The following is an 18,486-nucleotide window of genomic DNA, read 5'->3' as shown; positions in this document are numbered from 1 at the left end:
TATAGAGGATGGAGATTTAACATTTGATTAATATTGCAGCAGAAAATAGAAAAAAAACCCAACTATTACTTTCTTTGTGAGTTAGAACAATGTTGGGAAAAGAATCCCATAGGATAAATATTCCATTTCCTATCCTATTCAGTGTAGAATTGTACCTAAATCAGCAGCCTCCATTGACAGTGGAAGGTTATTATCATGATTAGCATCAAAGAGTAGGGTTTGAGTCTTATTTGTTGCAGTGCCCTACTGGTGACCAAATATCAAGTACTGAAAGTACAATGAAATGGAATCCAAGTATATAGAACTTTTATGCCAGCAAAAGGTTGTGCGTGGTCTGATGCTTGTAAAATCACTGTTTGAATGCTGGCATACACAGCTGGGCTGAAACAAATACATCAACCAACCCAGCTGAGTCAGCCGTCAGTGTAGCAGTGGGACAGCATATGACACAGGCAAAGCAGCTGACAGACAGGGATCCACAATTCAGGATGGCTGAAGTTATGTCATTATCCTGTCACTGATGTACACAAGAACAATATCAGAAATGGCTAATGTCTATCATTTTAAATGTTTATCAAATACATTTTTTTTTTGGCTGTATGGTTGAGTCAGTGGATGTAAATAGTGGAAAACTCCTTGTCAAGGAGAAACTGTGATTAGCACAACTGCTTCCACTGACATTTAAAAAATAACTGCAAATCTGTTTAGCTTATTTGAGTCATTCCCTCAGTGTGCTTCTTGGGAATACAGGCTTTCATATCATTATTTTGTTTCCCTTCAAGGTATGCTTTTAATGTTTTAATATTGGAGGAACAGGCCTACCCAACTGTGCTTATGGCTTTTTAACACAAACAATTTACAAATGCAGTGAAGCAGATAATAGGACATATGATACTGAATTTGTAAATCCATTCTGATGACACTGCTGTTGCATAAACATTCCTAGAAGCAGGACTACTACATAAGCAACATATTGTTCACTACTTCACAGGTGGCCTACCAGCCCAGTGGTTAGTCCCCAGTTATGCCCCTGAACACAAATCAGAAGAATTCTGTTCTAGAAGAATAAGTCTTTTATAGCTGGAGCTATAGAAATTCGGGGGTGGGGAGGGAAATCACATGAACAGCAAGGCACATCTTAGATGAAGAACAAGCATGATGATCTCAAGTTCCCATTTAGACTCTAAATCCATCAATCCTTTACTAAAAGACAAAATTCTGCTAAAATGTCAGAAGAATTTATAAACATGAAGTGGACTCTTGAGGGTAAGTTTTTACAAGTTGTGCAGATGGTTTACTTTGATACACTATCATAACTCTTGGCTTGGCTAAGCACAATAAAGGATAAAAACATCATTGTTCCTTTAATGTAAGAGTGACATCTGGAGAAATTTGCTATTGCAAATAATAATGTTGCTCTAAGAGGATCTGAACGACACATAGTGAAGCTATTGATTGGAGGTAGGGGGGGCGTAAGTGATTTCTCTTTGTACCAGAAACTCTTCAGGAGGCTGATCAGATTAGTATATGAACCACACTTCAGGAGTAAATCTAAATCATACTCAGTTTTGTTCCTTTTGAATTACTCCATCCTTTGAAGTCTTGAGCTCTTCCTATGATAATTCATTAGCTGCCCTTCACATGCATTTTGCTGAATGAAAACTACCATAGATTGTAGGCTGTCTGGTAGATTTTTTTTTTAAAGTCTCTCCCTGATAAGCCAAAAATCCCCCAAATAAATAGGAAGGACTGAATTAGTTCTTTAAGGAATAAAAATTTCATTCAATGTTAAATTGGTCCTCTTTTTTAATCTATCAAGGCTGATTCCCGACCCTGGCACTTCGAGTGCAGAAGGTGAGGGCTCGCTAGGATTTGAAAAATTAATACTGGCCACTCCAGGCTAGTATTAAAGTCCCAAGGTTACAGCTTCTTTCTGACCTTGGACGGGTAGATGCTGCCACCACCCAAATGCAAAAAAAACCCTTTTTGGAACCCAGAAAGGTGCACTTGGGAATTCCTTCCTGTGGGGTACCATCAAGCCCTTTCACACACCCCCTCCGGGGAAGAGCTGAGACAGAAACAAAGGAAATCAGTTGTTTTATTTTAAGGTAAATTTTATTGAAAACAAAGAGAAAGAAAGTACCTTTGGAACTTAAACTTTTTGCTAGATCTTAAAAAAACAAATTACAAAACTTAAGCATCAAGATAGTGCTCTTGAGGTTCAGCTTAAACGTTACAAGAAAAACAAAAGCATTTGGGGGTTAGCACAGAGGAGTCCACAAGCCAATAAGAAATAAAAGAAAAAAACCTAATCGTGTTTTTTTTCATAGGCATTCCCTGAACTACTTATATATCTGGGGTTTCAGATAAGTAGGTTCGAGGTATGATTTGATGATTTGTCATACCGGCTTTTAAAGCTTTTTACAGCATTGTCCCAGTCGTGTCTCTGCTCTGTCCCCCCTCTCTGGAGAACAGACAGACAGACAAATGGAAAGTTCAGCTCCCCACCCCCACAATTTTAAAAAGTTCTAGCCTTCCCATTGGCTCTTTTGGACAGGTGCCCACTCCCTTCCTTTTACCTATGCATGCAGTCAGACATTTTAACCCTTTACAGGTAAAGAAAGTAGAGAACAGCTACCAAGAGGGATTTTATAGCTAACTGGCTGGCTGGGTGTCCATAAAAGAGAGCTACCCCCCTTTCATTTATCGCATTATCTGCAAAGATAACATAATTATGGCAAGGAATAACTCATGTAATAAATATTTCTGTTCAGTATAATCATTCAACAGCAACCACCACTGAAGCAGGATGGAGAGAGGATATTATCATAGATCACTGAGTTTGATCTTTCAAGGAGATTCGATTACCTTTTACCCAGACCCCACACAGCCCTCTTGAAACACGTATAATTTGGCTTGGTGTGTGTTTCAAGAGGGCTGAAGTGCATGTCTCACTGAGGCCAGTGGGAGTTGTGCACACATAGCTGTGGGTAGAAAGTGAGCCACAGATTTTCAGCCAACAGCAGCTCCAAGTGATGGGTCTGAGTTAGGGTTGTCAAGCAATTAAAAAAATTAATCGCAATTAATCACGCTATTAAACAATAATAAAATACCATTTATTTAAATATTTTTGGAAGTTTTTCCACATTTTCAAATATATTGATTTCAGTTACAACACAGAATACAAAGTCTACAGCGCTCACTTTATATTTATTTTGATTACAAATATTTGCACTGTAAAAAACAGAAGAAATAGTATTTTTCAATTCACTTCATACAAGTACTGTAGCGCAATCTCTATCACGAAAGTTGAAATTACAAATGTAGAATTATATGCCAAAAAAACCTGCATTCAAAAATAAGATAATGTAAAACTTTAGAGCCTACAAGTCCAATCAGTCCTACTTCTTGTTCAGCTAATCACTCAGACAAACAAGTTTTTTTTACATTTTCAGAAGATAATGCTGTCTGCTTCTTGTTTGCAATGTCACCTAAAAGTGAGAACAGGCATTTGCATTGTACTGTTGTAGCCGGCATCACAAGATATTTACATGCCAGATATGCTAAAGATTCATATATCCCTTCATGCTTCAACTCATTACAGAGAACATGCATCCATGCTGATGACAGGTTCTCCTCGATTACGATCCAAAGCAGTGCAGACTGACACGTTCATTTTCATCATCTGAATCAGATGCCACCACCAGAAGGATTATTTTCTTATTTGGTGGCTTGGGTTCTGTAGTTTCCGCATCAGAGTGTTGCTCTTTTAAGATTTCTGAAAGCATGCTCCACACCACATTCCTCTCAGATTTTGGAAAGCACTTCAGATTCTAAAACCTTGGGTCGAGTGCTGTAGTTATTTTTAGAAATCTCACATTGGTATCTTCTTTGCGTTTTGTCAAATCTGCAGTGAAAGTGTTCTTAAAACGAACAACATGTGCTGGTTCATCATCCGAGACTGCTATAACATGAAATATATGGCAGAATGTGAAGTAAAACAGAGCAGGAGACATACAATTCTCCCCCAAGGAGTTCAGTCACAAATGTAATTAACACTTTTTTTTTAACGAGCGTCATCAGCATGGAAGCATGTCCTCTGATGGCTGACGCATGAAAAGGTATATGAATCTTTAGCACATCTGACATGTAAATTTCTTGCGATGCCAGCTACAACAGTGCCATGCAACAGCCTGTTCTCACTTTCAGGTGACACTGTAATTAAGAAGTGGGCAGCATTATCTCCCGTAAATGTAAATAAACTTGTTTCTCTTAGCGACTGGCTAAACAAGAAGTAGGACTGAGTGGACTTGTAGGCTCTAAAGTTTTACATTGTTTTGTTTTTGAGTGCAGTTACGTAACAAAAAACCTACATTTGTAAGTTGCACTTTCATGATAAAGAGATTGCACTACAGTACTTGTATGAGGTGAATTGAAAAACACTATTTCTTTTATCATTTTACAGTGCAAATATTTGTAATTAAAAAATCATATAAAGTGAGCGCTGTACACTTTGTATTGTGTTGTAATTGAAATTGATATATTTGAAAATTTAGAAACAATCCAAAATATTTAATAAATTTCAATTTGTATTCTATTGTTTAACAGTGTGATTAATCATGATTAATTTTTAATCACGATTAATTTTTTTGAGTTAATCGTGTGAGTTAACTGCCATTAATTTACAGCCCTAGTTTGAGTATTTCCTTTCTTTATCCAGCCAAATGACACGTGAAATGAGGAAGCTATTCTCACATAGTCAAGAAACCAGGGAAATCAACTTTTTTATTTCTATAATAAGCCAAAGGACAGGAGACGCTTAAGGCATAACTCATGACGGAGAACTGATTTATAATCTATTTTCTCTTCATATGAACTTTATTGACTCTCATCCATTTGGAGCAGGGCTGGCCTTTGGAGTAGGACCCATGCTGATCCCATCTTTCATTTAAAATAAGAGTAAAAAGAATGATGAATTACAATCTGAGGACAAAGAAAAAGCAGGCACCATGTGGGGTTTAGATTTGGATATGTAATAGGGGTGTTCACATGCAAAAATTTGGGTCCACCCATCACAGATAAAAATAGTGGCCAGCCACAAAATTTGGGTCTGGATCCATGGTTGGATTCCAAACCCCTCAATGTTTTATACCTAAGCATTTGGTTAGAAGGTTTTTTCCTAATAGGATTCCAAGGCATGTGCAAATGTACCCTATATGGACAAATTTACCATCACACACCACACTGATCCCACTGTCTGAGGCCACAGAGTGAGGGAAGAGAGGAATCTGGCCAACCAGTCATCTTTTTCCTCCCTCGGCTTATTTACGTATTTCATGCAGAACATGATGTTTGGAAATGGCACATGCACAGCTGCCATGGAAGTCTAGCCAAAGGATTAAGGGAGATTTGTGCAGTGCTGGAGGGAGATTGTACAGGCTGGCAGGAAGATCTGAATGCACAAGAATGCTGCACAACTACAAATTGCCAGTGCTCGCCTCTGCCTCTCTCTGTCTGTTTGAGAGTGTGCCAATACTCTGTCCGACACAACATCCAGAGTAGGGGCCACTCACCTGTCAGGGGAGTGTTCACGTATTAAAGAGAACAAGGAATGCTCCCACGCTCGGAGTCCAGCTCCTCCACTCAGGCTGTGTGTGTTTGAGATGTGAACTGGAACAGAACAGTAACACACCAGCTCAGCAAACAGGGGGCAGGAAGAGCTGGTGGAACATTAGAGGGGGAACAGGGAAGTAAAATATTCCAAATGTGGGATATTCCTGCTTCAGGTGGGAGACTTGGCAGGTCTGTATGTGCAGAGGGCTGCCCTGCTGCTGCGCCAGGACCAAGCAATCTCTTTCTGCCGTTTTCCGACCCAGTTCTGTGATGACACATATAATGTCCATGCTGGGACAACTGTTCCTCATGTCTATTGTAATTCTGAGTGGAGTTTCTCTCTCTCTCTTTCACCCACACACACATCAAATGAGTGCTGGTACCAGCTTGGAATGGAAACAAGAGGCCAGTGAGGTACAGACAATGTAACTGGGCAATTAAAGCAGGGGCAACTAGGATCGTAGCATCACTCTACAACAACTAGTACAAGCAGCAGGATCAAAAGAGGAGGCAAAGATGAGATGAGAGAGCCTATGCAAAATTTCATTCAGACGCACTTCAGTAGCGGCCGCAGATACAGACCAGACAGATCCTCATCCAGAAGTAGGTTGCCATCAATGTTAAGGAAGCATCAGAGTCTGACCTGTGCAAGGAAGCCAAAGGACTGCAGACAAGCTAGTCTGAATGTGACAAAATAATGCATGAATTACAGTTAGAAACACCCTTCTCCCTCTGCCCACTACTGTCCCCAAGGAGAATCCCACAGCTAATGAAACCATTAAAGTATTGGATCCATGTATGGTACACAGGCACAAGACCTGTATTAATAGCCTATTAGTTAACTCTTTGCCCTTATACAGATTTTTTTTCATCCATAGATCTCAAAGCCCTTTACAAAGGTAGGTATTATCTTGGTTTTACAGATAGAGAAACTGAGGCACAGATCAGTTACGTTACTTGCCTGATGTTGCACAGCAACTTAGTGACATAATCGTGAGTGGAACACAGGTCTCCTGCCTGTCAGCATCATGCTCCATTCATTAGACCACAACTGCCTGTTATGGGGTCAGTGTGTGGTGCTACCTTTCAACTGCAATGATTCCCTTGACTGTTATTGCTTGCAAGTGTATTCACTTTATTTCCTTCCCTTTCCCCTTTTCTGAAAGCATGATGTTCCAAGAAGGGACAACCAGTATGTGTGAACAAGGGAATGAACACCACACACACACAGGAGCCCCTGGAGAGAGAAGAAGCAAAATCTTAACTACCAGTTCAGTGCTTAAATACTACAGGGTAAAGTGAGAGAGACAGAAAGCTGAAGAGACACAGAGAACAAATTATGACTTTTGGGATACTGTGCCAATAGTATATTTTAATGAGAGGATGATGTACATTCCTGTATACTTACTGATTTCTACTGGTTGTGTAAAATCAATCTTGCTTATTGTCATTTTCTGACACTACACATAGCAGTTTGGTTTTGTACAGTAGAGAAAATACTAACACAAAATTAAAAAAAGAGCGATGACATTTCTTACGTCTAAGCCAGGCCGTATGGTCTTTTATTAGGAAATTAAGTTCAGCCAAATATGCAAACACACAGTAACTGTACTTTTATGGTAGCTGGCATTTGCCCTTACTCATTTAGATAGTCTCTGTGAAGTTCTCTCAGACAAGCAAACTAAAACGATATCACGGAATATCCTGATAAGCAAACAGCTCTGTGTCCTACAATTAAATTAATTTTTTTCTGTTCCATTCATTGCTCCCATAGAGTCTCTCCCTAATATTTTAAAGAATGCAAAGCCCCTTAAAAAAAAAACGTATTTCTCTAGCTTTTGTTTTTTGACGAGTGACAAGTGCCAGGATTTTCCTGTCTCAATTATAGTTTATGATAGCAAAATGATTGAACCATGGCATTTTTACCTGCATATATTTTACTTTGGGTTTTTCATCAATAAACACATCATTTTCAACCTCTCCCTGATTATAACAGATATTTAATGTGAGCAGATGATTCACGATTTCCTTCTAGGAAACACATTGCTCATTGATTAGAAAGTTTAAAGTTAAATGGACTCTTCAATTAAAAATAATGACTCACTTATTTACTTCCCCTGCAAGAGAAGCCACTACCATACCTGCGTTTACTTACCCAGAATTCCTAATGCAATGTAACCCAGAATGACGACTATGAAGATTACACAGCACAGAATATCCGTACAGTGCCTAAAGACAGAAGGGAACATTTTAAAGAATCAGAAAGGTGTCCAAAATAACTCCTCCTTTGTAAATGATTGATTCATACATTATAAGATCAGAATGGCTCACGGACATCATATAGTTTAACCTCCTGTATTACACAGGCCACAGGATTTTCCTGAATTAATTCCTTTTTCAAGTATACCACACCTCTTAGAAAAACATCCAATCTCAATTTAAAAATTGTCAATGATTGAGAATCCACCTCGACCCAACATAAGTTTTAACAATGGTTATTTATCCTCACCATTAAAAATCTGCGCCTTATTTCTAGTCTGAACTTATCTAGCTTCCACTTCTCCTTCATAAACTTACCTTAAGAAGTCCTTGCTTTTGATGACTACTAAGCAACAATCACTCTAGAGGTGGACTAAGGAGTGTTTCTAGTTAAAAAGAAAGTAAAGGATTGCCTTACCAAACTAAATCACCTCCAACATGGCCTAGGAGTCTAAACAAGCAGACGTATCAATTAACATCCCAAAAGCTACCAGCTGCAGCTGGTGTAAATCGGCATAGTTCCACTGAAGCCAATGCTGGTCAAAGCCAACCTAAGGATCTAACCCTTAAATCTGACTCAGTCAGATCTGACTCAGTCTGTTTTGAAAAGTGCAGACTTAATTAGCGGTACTCTTTAATGTATATATATTTATTGTATGTATCTATGTATTTTACAAAATTGTCTATTGCACACATTCAGGATACAATTACAAACCAACTCTAGTAAAAAAACATTTTTTCCAAGCACAAGAAGAAGCATTACTCCTCAGTGAGAGGTTTAGCCATGGTGAGTTTCAAGTTTCCAACATCTATTTTTGCCACAGCCCCATCTAGAAAAGATATATTAAAGTTTCTTTTTTAAAGTGGATAAAGTGTGTGTGTGTGTGTGTGTGTATGGAGGGAGGATTCACCCTGAAACATAGGTGCTGGAACTAGGGGTGTTGGGGGTGCACCCCCTGACTTTAAGTGATTTCCACTATATACAGGACTTACAGTTTGGTTCACTGGCTCTCAGCACCCCCACTATACAAACTGTTCCAGCACCCCTGCCCTGAAACCCCCCAAATGACCAAAGAGATCTTGCCAGAGTTTTATTAAAAGTCCCATCAGTCAGCTGCAATCAGCATGATGGGTATAATGAAGAAAGCCCAGAAATACTGTCCTTAAAAATTAAGAATGGAGAATTAGACATCAGGACTTATAGCTCTCGGATTCTTCTGGCCAAAGTGATCCCCACTAGAGAGGCTAATTTGAGAGATATGGGATAGGGGACACTTATTTATGGGTTTGAAAGGACAGGGTGAAGAGTAGATCCGGATCCCAATGATTGGGAAGGAGGAGAAAGGTGGGGAAAGTTTACATAACTTTTAAACAATTGGAAAACTTGGAGAGACATTTCTAGGTGTGAAAAAGGAACTAAGAGTGAATGACCGATGTGCCTCTCCATAGAGAAACAATCTCAGCACTAGGTTTCAGGTCTATGTAACTATGGGGATCTGCTGACGCAATCTAATGAAGGAGAGTCTGTTAAACTGAAAGACCTGACAATGGAACCCTGCTTGTTCTTTAAGCCAAAGGGGTCTCAACCTTTGTCCTTCTGAGCCCCCAGCCCCAAACATGTTATAAAATTCCACAGCCCACCCATGTCTACAACAACTGTTTTTCAGTAGATTAAAAGCCAGGGCCAGTGTTAAGGGGTAACAAGCAGAGCAATTGCCCAGGGCCTTATGCCACAAGGGGCCCCACAAAGCTAAGTTGCTCAGGCTTCTGCTTCGGCCTGGGGAGAAGGTTCTTGGGCTTCAGCTTCAGCCCCGAGAAGCAGGGCTTGGGATTCAGCTTTCTGCCCTGGGCTCCAGTGAGTCTAATGCTGGCCCTGCTCTCTGGTTTATTTTGGCGGACCCCCTGAAACTTGCTCATGGCCCCCTAGGGAGCCCTGGACCCCTGGTTGAGAACCGCGGCTTTAAGCTATCATTTGCTGCAGTTGTCACAGATGAAGCTTTTCTCAAGGGCCTGTAATGAGTGTCTGGCCGGAGAACAGATGACAGCATGCTACAGTTATGAGGAGAGCTTTAATCTGAAGATTAGATTTTAGTTGGCATCACAAAATGAATAAATAATGAATGGAAATAGGGTCACCTGCTTCCTTCGCTTAACACCAGCAGAAGCACTAAACCTTTTAAAATGTAAGGCTAACATTTTGTTTCACACTAATTCTGATACTTTACTCAGGCTCAGTTTCTCACCCTCCAGAGAGTGGCTGTTAAATGGTGCAGTGTTTAATAAAAGATAACTCAGGTAAAAATACTTATGGAAGGCGAAGTAGGAAACTGCAATACTTTAATTATAAGTCTCTTGTTGTCAGAACCCTCTTGTACACATGGTATTTATGATTACTGTGACAAAGCGCTGTCCTTGCCTCCGTGGGTCCCACATTTCCTGGTGGATTTCGCTAGCCTCAGGGGCTCACTGTGACTCTCCACATAACCCTTCTCTATCTAGAGACAAGGGTCACAGTCTACTGAGCCATTTTCATCATAAACCAGTGAGGGAGGTGAGGAGAAGTTATCCTTCCTTGCACAGTCTCTGTTGTCTCCCAGTCTCAATGATTAATCAAGGGGCAAAGGTGGGGGGGGGGGCGAGCCCAGGTCCACCCTCTACTCCGGGCTCCAGCCCAGGGACCCTAATAGTATCAGCTATGGTAGCTGACCTTTTAGAAACATGACATGTATAATTCCCTGGGCTACTTCTCCCACAAGCAGCCCTCACTTCCTCAAGCTCCACTTCACCCTTACCTCAGGGCCTCCTTCCTTGTGCCTGATATGGTGTGTACTGCTCAGTCTCTCCAACAGTGCAACTTCCTCCCACAGCTCCTGACATGCACCCCCACCTGACTAACTGGGAGCCTTTTAACTAGTTTCAGCCAACCCCTGATTGGCTTCAGGTGTCCCAATCAACCTAGCATTCTCCCTGCCTTCTGGAAAGTTCTTAATTGCCCCAGGTGTCTTAATTGACCTGGAGCAGCTGCCATTTCACTTGTCCTGGTACCAGGGATTTGTTTAGACTGGAGCTAATATATCTTTCTCCCACTCCTTTTCTATAGCCATCTGGCCTTGCCCCGTCACATTACGTATGATCAGAGCCTATCCCCATTTGTGCCACTTCATCCCTTAAAGTTTTGCAGTTATTCAAGTGTCAAATGTTTCTACCACCTCACACCATTTCCTGTTCTGGGTATGACACAGATTTTATAGTGCCCTAGCACAACTGATCCTGGCCTCTGGGTGCTGCTATAATATAAATATTAAATAATTATAATAATTGCACAGAAACTATTTTGCGCATGGTTTGGAGAGTTTTAAAATAAATATTTGGGACTATTTCTTGCACCCCTCTGCCTGTGCAGACAGGTGCCTTTGTTTCCATGGGTAAAATCCTGGCTCCAGTGGAATCAATGGCAAAAGTCCTGCTGACTTCGTGGGACCAGGATTTCACCTTAGAAATCCAAGGCTTAGCAGGACAGAAAAATTAAAACAAAAATATAAAATACCTCACCAAATAACCTAAAATGACTGTTCCACACATATCATTTTACTCCCTTAAAGTCACTGGGAGTTTTCAAAGCTGGAGCAAATAGAATGCTGGGAATCTCCCCTCCCCAAAAGGATTAGGCTCCCATTTCTAGCCCTGAAGGGTCACATGAGATTGGGAGATTACATTTATTGCTGTAACCAGGACTGAACATTGCGTGTGCTGGGCTTTGAACTGGTTTTGTTTTGGAGCGGAAATGCTCACATTTAGGGAAAAAATAGAAACATTTTGGTGGCGAATTGATTTTGTTGTTGTATTTGTATTCAAGACAAGGAAAACTGCAGGAAGCTGCTCAGGGGGTGAAACAGTAGAATAAATGCTAGGGGAGATGGATTAGTGGGCAGAGTGTTGAGGAGAGAGTGCATGATAAATGCAATTTATCATATGGCCCCTGCAGTCTTTCACATGGATATCACTGCCACGTTTTTATAATATATCTGTAAATACACACAAAGATTACAAAAGGAAAAATATAACCTTTTTTTCACCCCCCAAAAATGGCATCCAAACCTTTTCCCAGCAGCAATGACTGCATGGATAACAGGATATTGTAACAGAGTATGATAATGCACACAGACAATATTTATTGTATTGTGTCATGAATTAAAATGCACCGGACAACATGAAAGTCATTGTGAAAGCATGGCTGTATTTGAAATTTGCAGTGCTCTTTTGCCTTTTTGCAGTTCAGTTGCACCCCAATATCTTGCCCAAATTTTGTTGTTAGCCTGACTATTCTACTTGAACATTGCTGTCTCCATAGAAATAAATCACTGATAAACCCATCAGATTCATTTTAGCCAGGTGAAGTAATAAAATAATCTCATTTGATAAGTGCACATTTCTAGCCCCCATGCTAGATTTTATTGCCTACTTCTTGTCATTTTGTTTAGTTTATGGGTACTGCTTTGCTTTCTAACACCTTTCAGAAATGGATTGGCTTACTCACTTTGTTATATGTGGCCGCGCAAAGTAAGAAAACACTTTGTTCCTGTGTCTTCATGTAGATAACATAGTACATGGAGGTGTTAACAGGATTCAGATAAATAAATAATGACTACGAATATTGTAGGAGCCATCCGATGAAGTGAGCTGTAGCTCACGAAAGCTTATGCTCAAATAAATTTGTTAGTCTCTAAGGTGCCACAAGTACTCCTTTTCTTTTTATGAATATTGAGTATCAGAGATTGGAAGCACTTATTCACTGACAAACCATGCATTTCGTGGCTAATGATTCTGCTTGGGGACTACTTGCTTCATCCTCTAATTCTACATAATGACAGGTTTCAGAGTGGTAGCCGTGTTAGTCTGTATCAGCAAAAACAATGAGGAGTCCTTGTGGCACCTTAGAGACTAACAAATTTAGGTGCCACAAGGAGCCCTCGTTATTTTTACAGTTCATAATGTCTTACGTGTGCAATTCTGTCCAAGATGTTGCACTAGCAAGAAACCATTCTTCGTAATATTAGAGTTGTACCAGTATTATGACAGCACCCACAGACCTGGATCCCTTTGTGTTAGGCCCTGTGGAAACATACAACAAAAAGACAGCCTCTTCCCCCGTCCAGAGAGCTCACAATCTACATGTATAAATATAGACGACGGGAAATATCACTCCTTTGTGGACAAACCTAAGGTGACCGTTAAGGCATCAACGCTGCTCAGAGCTCAGCGTAAATGGAGCTCTGCCTGAGTGCAGGGGTCTGCTCACACAGAATTCTCTGCAGGCCTGATGCCTATGTTTTGAAATCCCTCTAAGAAACCACGCTGTAGGAAAAAGAATTTTTGTCTGTTTTGTGGTCTATGTACAGAATTCAGGCTCCCCTACTTGATTGTAGCCTGAAGTGAGAGATCATCTCTGCTGGTATGGATCTGAATAGAGTGGCTGGTACTTTTATCAGACAGTGTGGCCAGACCAAAGGGCACTATTCAGCAAAGCTGAATAAATATTTGAGTTAGTGGCAGATTCAGTATGTTCAGGGATACTTCCTTTTGAGCATACCGCTCCTACTATAGAGACTAGAAAGTGCGCAAGAAAGGTACTAAAGAGGTTTTAATGCAAACAGTGCTTTGTTAACCTATCAACCTAAACACTGGATTTTCTTAAGTTTTCTTCAGAGAATCTTTAATGAGAGGGGTTGAAATGAGCTGGCCCGTGTTGTCTCACTGAGTTGTACTTCTTCTTGGTGGCTGAATATTGTGCACCAGAAAGCTTTAATTTAAAAAAATTAAGTCTCTAGCCTTTATGGTTGCAAAGGAAATCTGCAAAATGTGAATCAGAAGAAAGCCATGAAGTGATGTCTGCTGAGAGCTTGCAACAGGAGCGCTAAGAAAAGTGAAACAGCCCATTCGTCTCAGTGGGGTGTATAACATACTACAACAATATAGATCCCAGGGTGTTGCCAAAGATACAGGCACTGATTAAAATTCCATTAGCAATAAGAAATAATCTGTTTCTTGCCAGCACTCCTCTGCGTCAGACTCTTCAGGTTGTTGACTCTGAAGCCTGATGATAACGATGTTGACATTTAAATTGTCAACTGTTTCAGTACTGACCACAGTACCCAAGAAAGGAGTGAGATGATCCTATCACGAAGATCAGCATAATCTATTGTGAGCAGCACCTCATTTTAGAGTCATGAGTGGGCAGAGTTTATGTTTTGGATGGAGCTCAGGAAATGACTAACACTTATGGTTTTTTCCTCAGCCTGACCCTTAAGGAAGATAGCCACAAAAAGTTGAAAGTTAATATTTATATTGCAGAGGCACCCATAAACTGCTAAGCACTTTCCAATCACAGCAGAAGACACAGGCCTTGCCCTAATGAGTGCACAGTTTTAAAAAGTTCAGGTTTTCAGACCATCAGAAAGACAGGTTGAGATGTGAGCGCGAATGGACAATGGAGGCCTGGAGTAGCAAGGCTGATTTGAGAGTCATTGGTGTAAAAGATGGTAGTTGGAGCTGTGTGAACAGACAAGATCATTTCGAGAAAGGGGGCAAAGACAGAAGGGGAGCAACCTAAGAACAGAACTCTGAGAACCCCCTCCCCTTCCCCCAACACACACACAAACACAACCTAGTGGGGAAAGAGGAAGGGGATTGGATGTGGATATCCAAGGTAGAGTCAAAGGTAACTATCACCTAGGTATCTAAGCAGCAATCACCCACATTGACATAATGCTGTGTTTTATAAACTTCATCATGATTTATATCGTATTCTTGGTAGTGGCAGAGTCAAGACAAAAAAAATGTGTGGCTCTGGCCTGAAACATTTCTTGACAGTCACCCTTGAAGCCTTTATGAATCATGATTTTATGCTAATGCACACTTATGTGACTTTCCCAATATAGGTCACTTCCTTCGTTGCTACAAACACTTCACAGGAATGAAAATCCCTGTTATACACGGACAGTTAGCATCCCTCTAGTCACACCCTACACACTACGGAAAAAACCTTGGTACAAAATATGTCTTGTGAGGTATCATCTGAAAACTAGTAACTCACTGATCATTAATATTCTTGCATGTTGTATGTACACAATGGGTATACTGGAATTATAACTAAAATGTGTTCAAAACAGGAGTTTAGAGATAAATATCTTTCATTGGACCAACTTCCGCTGGTGAGAGAGACAAGCTTTTGAGCTTACACAGCTCTTTTCAGATATTACTTCACCCACTTGTCATTTCCTGGGCTGCAATAATACTGCACACAAACCAGGTGTGTGTGTGGGGGGTTGTTAAACAGATCTACCCTAAACAAAGGAATCTGTGTTTACCTCTATATACATATAAGCAGTAAAACAGACTTATCAACGTAACAAGAAGAGGAGGCAAACCTCACATTAACAAGCAGGAGAGAAGACAGCACGTTGTTTACACCAGTGTTTCTGAACTACCAGTCCGTGGACCGGCACCAGTCCCTGCGATCTCCCTGGCACAGTTTAGGAAGGCAGCAAGCCGATCCCTGGTATCAGAAGGTTGAGAGACACTGGTCTACACCCAGAAGGAGAGAGCTAGGTCTGGGTTTTACTTTTCCAGAAGAATCCATTTCAAAGGCTTACTGGTCTATAAAGACAGGGATGCTGAACCTCAAATGATAAGCAATTGATTCAACTGATTGTATACAATATTGCTGTATTATAAAAGTGTACAGAGTGAGCTCTTTTCTGAAAGCTAATAACACACTAGTGAGTCATATAATTGTGAACTATATGTATTAACTCTATATAAGGAATTATAGATACTCACTGATATTAGGCTATATAGTCTGCCCATGCAGGAGGGAATGTCCCAGCTATCTACCTCTCTCCTTTGTAAATTAAGTATGGTGGAATCAGAAACAATGGAAGCACCATTTACACAGAAATCATACAGAGGGATGGGAAGCCCACATAAAGGGTAGAACAGCACGAGGTCCTTCTGCCTTCTTGAAACCAGTTCTTTGAACTTGGAAGATATAAACAAGGACAGAAGCCATTTTTGGCACCATCACTGCACAGACAATAGACCAGAGCTCTTGCAAGCTGAGAAAGATGGGTCCTTCAACCAAGATGGGGTTGAAGTCTCTGGAATTGAACATGGGTGAGAAACCTGCTTAGGCAAAGATTTTTCACCTCAGAAGAAAAGAGAAGCCAGCCCCTTGTGTTTCTGTGGAAAGGAGAAAGTTAGCCATGACTGGGAAGAAGAATGACTGATGAGTGAAACCATCTTGAATAAAGCCTGTATCTTGCTAGATTAAGTTTTACACTTAGTTTTTTCACTTTTATTTGCTAGTAACCCTTTCTAACTTTATTCCTTTTACTCAGCTTCACTTAACCTATGTTTTATTTTATTATAAACCAACTCAGTGTGGTGTTTAAAGGGAGCGGTTATTTATCCCTACTTAAGTTAATAAGCTGTCATGTATTTGTGTCTCTTTACAGGAACAAACAAATCTTATTATTTCTCTGATCTGTCCACAAGAGGGCTGGACACTGCAGAGCGCACAACTTTAGGGAAATCTGGGACTGAAAGTGTGTTCGGGTCACCCTGCAAACAGCGACCCAGGCTGGTAAAGGCCAGAGTGGGTCTGCAGAACGGCTGCTGGGGTCAGAAATGCTGAACCAGCTCACAGACCGTTAGGGTGTGACCTGCATGCAGGTAGGCTGGTTGTAAGGCTGGAGCTACAAACAGCAAAGCATTTTGAGGTCCTCAAGGTTACAGGGCAGGCAATGACACAACCCCTCAACTCGTCTGGATTGTTCCCCAGAATGTGAAATACACTATTTATGAAAATGCTGAACAGCTCTCTGTGGTTTTCACACTGTTTATTGGATCTGTCTAAGAACTCCAGAAATAATCACTGTGCCAGCTCCTCGGCTGGTGTAAATCAATATAGCTCCACTGAAGTCAATGGAGAGACACTGATTTACACCAGCTGAGCATCTGGCCCAAAATTATTGTGGAAAGACAGACTGAGGACTGCAATCAACCATACCACTTCAGTCAAACACTCACTGGATTAATTTACCAGCTGGAGTGTTATCCTGAGGACAGAGAGCTTTTAGCTTGTTTCAATTAGTTTTTTTGAATCTGAGCACATCAGAAATACATGCTCAAGAGATATTCCGATATTTACACTAGAGATAAAAAAGGAAACCAGACGCATTGAATGGGAATGAATCCATCCATCTGTTTGGAAGATGATTTTCAATATTATTTTCAGTGTAATTTTGTACATGTATATATGTATGATCGTATTTATCTGTGTAGACAGACACATAAGTGTATACAAAGGGTTAAGACCTGAAGAATTTGTATCTGTTCATGTTTTGTTACAAAATTAGTGTCTCTATTTTTAGCTTATTTTCATATTTTGGGTAAAATGTGATCCTTAATATTTTAAAGTCCATGCTTGCAGACAAAGTACATAATCATGCTGTTTCCCCTCAGTCTTCTAGTGTGAAATTTTAATGCTCAGTGAAGAGGAGAACTGAAAACAGTTGGCTAGAGCCAAGCATAGTGTGGCTATGCTTTGTACAAGCTTCCTTCCACAGCTCTGCAAATGCATCCCTGTTCTGACCTTCAAGACCCCACTTATTCCATTAGGAAGCCTCTTTTGAGCAGAGTCTGCCCACTGTGCTGAAGTGCAGCATTTTGTGTAATGTGGATAAGTCTTCATGAGAACTAAGTAGGCTGGGACCATGGAATTCATTTGACTTGTGACCTAATTTCAGGACTGAAATCTAAGTTTCTAGAGGGAGAGGCTGTGACCCTGACATACCATGCAATCTTCTCTTCTACTGCTAACATTTGCTTTTATATTTTCTGAGAAGTTTAAAAAAATCGGAGGCAATTCTAATAAAATATTGCAATCATCACAAGTCCAATGCATATCATTTCCCCATTTTATGTTCACGTCTGTGCTACTCATCAGCAGACTGAAATGGATTTTTTCAAAAAACTCCATTTTCTCAGTAACTATCAGTATTAAATATTAAATATATCCCAAAAGATTAACATAGGAAGGCTGAATGCTGAATAAGCCTTGTACAGTGCAAGTGCACCAAACTAAGATTCATTTCCCAGCAGAGCCTGGGATTGAGCTGATATAAATTCTAACAAAATAGTAAATTGTTGGATCTTATCAGAATATAATAACATATTTCATATTCTGATGGTTAAATATTTTTTCACAGTCTAGTTCAACCAAAAGATGTCTGAATGTTAAACCCAATTCTGATAACTATGTTGTAGTGTAAGGATAATGAATATTAAAACAGGCATTTTAGTCTGGAGACAGATTTTCTGTCTGAAGCTACAATAAAAAACATCACCAAACCTGCCTGTAAATCTAATCATCATGAAGGCCATTCACACATCGTATGGTCCATAAGTTTATTTTCTAGATGGTTACACAGATAAAGAGAAGAAAAAAATCCTGTCTGTTTTATTAGTGCAGTCAGGTAAGTGGGATGCAGGAAGACAGTGTCTTGAAGTGAAATCCTGGTTCCATTGAAGCTAATGGAAGTTTTCCCATTGGCT

The 18,486-nt window shown here is 40.2% G+C and overlaps 1 protein-coding gene across 13 annotated transcripts in view; it reads right to left on the bottom strand.

Moving 5' to 3' along the window:
- The window catches only part of SLC44A5 (solute carrier family 44 member 5), a 183,419-nt gene that overhangs the window by 48,898 nt on the left and 116,035 nt on the right, over positions 1-18,486 (bottom strand). For 10 of the 13 annotated variants that reach the window (XM_073357319.2, XM_073357321.2, XM_073357320.2 and 7 more), the window contains exon 3: positions 7,769-7,842. The exons of 2 other annotated variants lie outside the window; for them this stretch is intronic. In XM_073357319.2, coding sequence (XP_073213420.1) covers positions 7,769-7,842 — 74 coding nt within the window. Of the gene's footprint in view, positions 1-6,574; positions 6,851-7,768; positions 7,843-18,486 lie in introns of those variants that run through there. One more of the 13 variants, XM_073357322.2, reaches the window with a different exon arrangement.

The sequence above is a fragment of the Lepidochelys kempii genome, chromosome 8, assembly GCF_965140285.1.
Source record: "Lepidochelys kempii isolate rLepKem1 chromosome 8, rLepKem1.hap1, whole genome shotgun sequence".
In the NCBI taxonomy this organism is placed as follows: Eukaryota; Metazoa; Chordata; order Testudines; family Cheloniidae; genus Lepidochelys; species Lepidochelys kempii.
This window is presented reverse-complemented; position numbering and strand designations above follow the sequence as displayed.